General features: G+C 44.6%; 1 protein-coding gene across 2 annotated transcripts in view; it reads right to left on the minus strand.

Annotated features, from left to right (window-relative positions):
• CCDC183 (coiled-coil domain containing 183) overlaps positions 1-6,000 on the minus strand; it is a 34,311-nt gene that overhangs the window by 26,233 nt on the left and 2,078 nt on the right. For both annotated transcript variants that reach the window (XM_075579093.1, XM_075579092.1), the window contains exons 2-3: positions 4,169-4,290; positions 915-992 (exon numbers count right to left, since the gene is read on the minus strand). In XM_075579093.1, the coding sequence (XP_075435208.1) occupies positions 915-992; positions 4,169-4,290 (200 nt within the window). The remainder of the gene's footprint in view (positions 1-914; positions 993-4,168; positions 4,291-6,000) is intronic.

The following is a 6,000-nucleotide window of genomic DNA, read 5'->3' on the forward strand; positions in this document are numbered from 1 at the left end:
CCATCCCAGACCTACAACCGGGACCTACCGAAAACATATAGGGGAACGACGAAGAAGACCAACAAAGGGCGGGAAACACGAACGGGAGCAGGAAAGCTGCCTGTCAGGGTATTAGGATGCAGTAGGAGAGAGAAATGGCAGAGCACAACCGGAATTATCCAAAAAAAGAGAGAATTAGGAGGAAAGTGCGTTATCCATAAAAGGGTTTAATAGTCATGGAAGGAAAAAAGGGCAAGGCATTACCCTACCAACATGTTTCGTGCTACGCAGAGCACTTTATCATGTTCATTTATTTCCTTGATAAAGTGCTCTGCGTAGCACGAAACATGTTGGTAGGGTAATGCCTTGCCCTTTTTCCCTTCCATGACTATTAAACCCTTTTATGGATAACGCACTTTCCTCCTAATTCTCTCTTTTTTGGATGATTCCGGTTGTGCTCTGCCATTTCTCTCTCCTATTGCATTCTATCTCCACGGACGGAGGCGCACCTTGAAGGTCTGACGGGCTCAACATGGACGCTGCAGCGGATTCGTGAGTTTTTCCTGCTTGCTACAGTACATGGTTATATTATTCTGTTAAGGGATTAGGGTATTATCTATTGGGGTGATTATTAGCCTTTGGGTTCCTGTACAACTTGAGGGCCATCTATGCTGGTTTACCAACTAGGATACCACACCCAGTACCCTCCCTACAATCAAGATAACATCCCAGACATCACACAGGATTCACCCTCATTATTTCATTATTACTATGACTGTATACGGTTCTTAGCACCACGCATTATACTCCTGTCAGGGTATTAGGGTCTGCCAGTAATTCAACAATACAGACACAAGGTTTCTCAGAACAACCATTAGGCTGTGTCTCTAATATTCATGAGGGACACATTATGTATGGAGATGTTTGGTTCTCACCGTCATTTTAGAATTAGTAAGAGCAAGTTTCTTCTTCTTCTGTCCCCTGCATGCCTGTGCTATGGTGGCTGCGTCATACTGTTCAGAAACAGATAGATCGTGTCATCAGAGAGAACTAGAACCATAAAAAAAAGTTCTAGCGAAGGTTACGTCAACATTCAAACATCTTTTGCAATGCTACTATCTACTATATATTTTGGAAAGTTTTTGTGTCTGTTCGCTATGCATTTGGGCACCTCTTAAGATATTGTAACCACACTTTGCATGATGGTTCCTGAGATCAAGGAGCAGGATTTTGTCTGTTTGACTACAATTGGATGGCATTTTGAATCAAGATGGCAGACTGAACCTTTAAAAAAAGCAAAGATGTTAACAAAATTCTGCAGGACTGTATTGTGCGCAGTTAGGACTGTAGTGTGTGTGTGTGTGTGTGTGTGTGTGTGTGTGTGTGTGTGTGTGTGTGTGTGTGTGTGTGTGTGTGTGTGTGTGTGTGTGTGTGTGTGTGTGTGTTGAGTTAAGTTATGGTGAGTAAAAAAAGTGACAAAAACCCTCCACAGCAAAGCAAATATGCAAATGTAAATACAACTGTATGCTCATCTGCATGTCTTAGGCAGGTCTGCAACCCCGCCCTTCACCATTATCACCCAGCACACAGCACTCCCACTGCAGCAAGGGACTTTGGAAAATGACATGCAAATGAGCAGAGTCCCTTGCTGCAGTGGAAGTGCTGTGTGCTGGGTGATAATGGTGAAGGGCGGGGTTGCGGACCTGCCTAAGACATGCAGGTGAGCATACAGTTGTATTTATATATATATATATATATATATACATATACATATATATATTTATATATATATAAAGCAGAAAATAGCCGTGTTAGTCCAGTTGCGATAGTGCAGAATAAATGAGTTCTTCAGTATTAGGTGATACCTTTTTTATTGGACTAACAATTTATGTCAAAGGACAAGCTTTTGAGAGTTCTCCTCTCTTCTTCAGGTCAAGCAATACTGATATACAAAGGATTCAATGGCTAAAACAGTGTAGAGAGAGGAAAGAAAAAAAACAACAGATATTTACTGTAGATAAGGTAGAGACAGATCTAGGAAAGAGTAGAGTGATTCTGGCAGCAGCATTTAGGATAGATTGTAGGGGAGACAGGTGAGAGGCAGGAAGGCCGGACAGCAGGAGGTTACAGTAATCAAGATGGGAGAGAATGAGGGCCTGAGTCAGAGTTTTAGCAGTCGAGCAACAGAGGAAAGGGCGTATCTTTGTTATATTGCGGAGGAAAAAGCGACAAGTTTTAGAAATGTTTTGAATGTGAGGGGCGAATGTGAGAGAGGAGTCGAGTGTGACCCCTAGGCAGCGTGCTTGGGCTACTGGGTGAATGATTGTAGTTCCAACAATGTTTCGACATGTTTCAACCTTGATGGGTATCATCAGTGTGAGGTTGGTTGTTGGCTATGCTGGTTTGAGACTAAGAGTAGGTATTCACCACACTTATTAAGGTTATGGTGGGTAAAAAAAGTGACAAAAACCCTCCACAGTAAAGCATAAAGCAACTGTAAATATTACTGTATGTTCATTTGCATGTCTTAGGCCTCGGCCATGTTTACCGCTTGCTGGCGGAAGCGTGCTGAGGCTCGCTCCCGCTCAGCACTGAGCCCCTACAGCCGCAATTAGAGCAGCTTTAGTAGGGGCTCACCTTTCCGCGTGCTTGCGGAAGCGCAGGTCTTAGGGGAATTTAAAATTCCCCCGCTTGCCGGCGCGACAGGCCAGTCAGGTGAGCGGTTCGCCCAATGAGGGCGAACCAGCTCCGTGACGTCACTGGCCCGCCCCCGGCCAGTGGCGCGCCCGCCCCCGGCCCGCCCCCTGACGGCCCGCTGACAGCGCGTGCGGTAAGCAACCGCAAGGCCAGGGAAAGCACCCGCTTTCCCTGCGCCTCAGCACGCCAGCAGGGAGCATGGCCAAGGCCTTAGACAGGTCTGCAACCCTGTCTTTCACCATTATATCTATATAGCAAATATATATGGTGGAGGTTTATTGGTGCCCTTTTCACCCACCATGACTTAAAATGTGATGGTACAGTATATATATAAATATTTCAAATTGTGCCCCTGGTCCTGGCGATGACAGTAGTAACGATCCCTGCAATATTTTTTAATAGACGAACATTTTGTATCGTAGGCTGGTATTCGAAAGGATCAGCGTGGGAATGCTTCATATGTACGAATGTATCTTCCTATTCTTCTCTATGTACATCTTCATAGATGTACAAAGAGCAGGGGTGGGCAACTCCAGTCCTCAAGGGCCACCAACAGGTCATGTGGGTGGCTCAATCAGTGGCTGTCAATGACTGAGCCACCTGTGCTAAAGCAGGGATATCCTGAAAACCTTACCTGTTGGTGGCCCTTGAGGACTGGAATAGGCCACTCCTGACAGAGTATGCAGAACTTTGAATAACTCATCGGTCTCCCTTTCATGTGTAGAGAATATTTATTTATCAGATTTCCATGCAATAGTCTTATAGAGTGCTAGCAATAATGTAACATTAGAACTAGTAGCAATACAAGCAATACTAAAAACTTTGGGGGGAGGGGGGAACGATATTATTTAAATGTATTGCAGATCCCTTAAGCACAGACGTGGTTGACATTATTGAACACGTATAATAAATATACAAAAAATGGCGTATATTTATTAAGTGATGAAATTCGAAGGGACGCTGGAAGACTCCTCATGGCCTATACAGGCAGTCCTCAGTTATCCGACACAATGCGTTACTCAAAATGGCGTTGGATAGCGAAACGTCTTAAGGCGAAACACGTTTTCCCATAGGAACACTGTTTAAATGAAAGATTCCGTTCCTGAAGGCATTTTGTACAGTAAGGTGTCTTCTGGTGCTGGAAAGTGTCTTACGGAGCAGCACTACTTGGCCGAAATATGGACTCGTGTAGCGATGATTAATGACCAAGCAACACTGACGTAATAGGGTCATAACCAGATTTATAGTCAGTGAGCGCAGAGCATGTTGTACTCCTATTTTTCCTACAGTGCATCAAGGATATATAATGCAAGATTGTAGGATTGCAGTATGCACAACTTGCACACGGATGCAATCATGGATGCGTAGTGTATAAAATCACAGTATAACAAGAGTATCATGAAGATTTGAAATAAGACTCAGTTTTGTACAAGGTAGAAGTATTGAAGAATGAATGCATTGCATACAGCCCAGTCCCTGCTGTTCAGATTACCTGTTTAGCAATGTCCAGTGCTGTTCGGGCGTGCTTAGCATTGATTCGAAGCTTCTTGATGTTCTCTCTGTTCTGGCCTATGGTCTCCTGGGCTGTCTGGCTGAAAAATGTCCTCCCTTGCTCTATAGAGAAATCAGACCCTTAATTACAGGTCACCGCAGACATCTCTAGTACCGGGGTTTTCATGGTTTGTGCTAGTAGCTGAGCCGCTGATAGAGACAATGCACTTCACCGATGTAATAAGGGAGTAAAACGAGATGCTGGTATCATTCTTGCTTCACCCTTAGAGTAAAGTACTGTCTTGGTCTCTCTCGGTAAGTATAGGCAATTGATTATATTGGTTATAAGTAAGTGTGCGTGCGGCGGTCTGGTCTGGGTTGGGTCATTAGAACTACGTAAAGATATCTGGTTAGTCCCTACACCACACTAGTCCAGCATTATACTCCAGGCGGCCACAACCCCCACGTTCTACATACTGTGTGTACTAATATGATTTCTGAGTTTTTCTTTGCGTCAAAGTTATGTGCGGGGAAAAAAAGGACAACCCTTAATAAATTGTGTGTGGCGAGTATGAAGGGCGTTATGTGACCCACCCACCCCTTATTTTGTTGTTCCCTCCTCCTTTCCCATTGTGGTATCCCTTCCCTTGTGCAGTTTCCCCACATCACTATCCTTTGGGTCCATGTTGTGTATTTCCTGCTGACGTGACATTATTCCAGGTTTATTGTAGATTTCGCTTTTTTTTTCATTAAAATTCACATTTTGGCATATTCAGTTTTTTGACTATTTTTCCAACAGTCAGTCAGTGCTGGAACATTTCAGTGTGTTTATATATTGTTTTGGGAGGAACTCTGGTCCTCTCTCTGTTCCTTATTGCAGCGGTGCGCAAACTGGGGGGCGGGAGAATGTGCTGGGGGGGCGCGGGCTGTTACAGAGGCCCCGCGATCTTCCCGCAGGCATTTAATTTAATGCCGGGGACGGCGTGAGGCCCCTGTGAGCTCACTTACCTACAGGCAGCCAGGTCTTCGGCGACGCGTTGCAACGCGACGGCAATGACGCCACGGGGTCATGTGATGTCACGCATCGCCATGGCAACTGCACGTCAAATGACGCGGTGGGGTCACATGACGTGACCCGCGACGTCATTTGAAGCTGTGTCTTCGGGGGAGGGGAAGGGGGGGGGCGCGAACGCTGCGGCTCCCAGGAAGGGGGCCGCAGCTGAAAAAGTTTGCGCAGCGCTGCCTATATATATATCATATTTACCTTGCTTCAAGTGTGCTGTCAGCCATTTTTATTTTATTGCGTTATGTGACTTCTTGCATATGGCGCATAGTTAATTGTCTGAAATGAGCTTTGCGCACATTGCGTTCTGTTGCGTACCCGGTTGATACAGTTTTAATTAAAAACAGAATGCTGTCTATTTTATAACTAGAGATATATGGGTGTGTAGCACTCCCAAAAATTGCAAATAAATGCGGTACTTGCGCAATGCCGGAGCTCCTGGTTCGGGGAGGGCTATCTGCAGCGATCCAGGTATACAGCAACAAGAGAGATGATCCAGGGCTCCACGGGGTTTCTCTAGGAAACCAGTCACTTGAGAAAGGCCTACGTGAGGCCGAAACGTTGTGTATCTTGAATAAATTCTTTCCTAAAGAAACCCGTGGAGCCCTGTATCATCTTTCTTGTTATTTTATAACTAGTACTGTATTAGTTAATGCAGTATCATATATTAGTTAAATATATTTTATAATAGCCATACTGTGAAAATATGACATTTTGTCAATGTATATAATCAAATATCAGCACAAAGGAAAAACCTGGCGCCAAATACA

Source organism: Ascaphus truei, chromosome 21, assembly GCF_040206685.1.
Source record: "Ascaphus truei isolate aAscTru1 chromosome 21, aAscTru1.hap1, whole genome shotgun sequence".
NCBI classification, from domain to species: domain Eukaryota; kingdom Metazoa; phylum Chordata; class Amphibia; order Anura; family Ascaphidae; genus Ascaphus; species Ascaphus truei.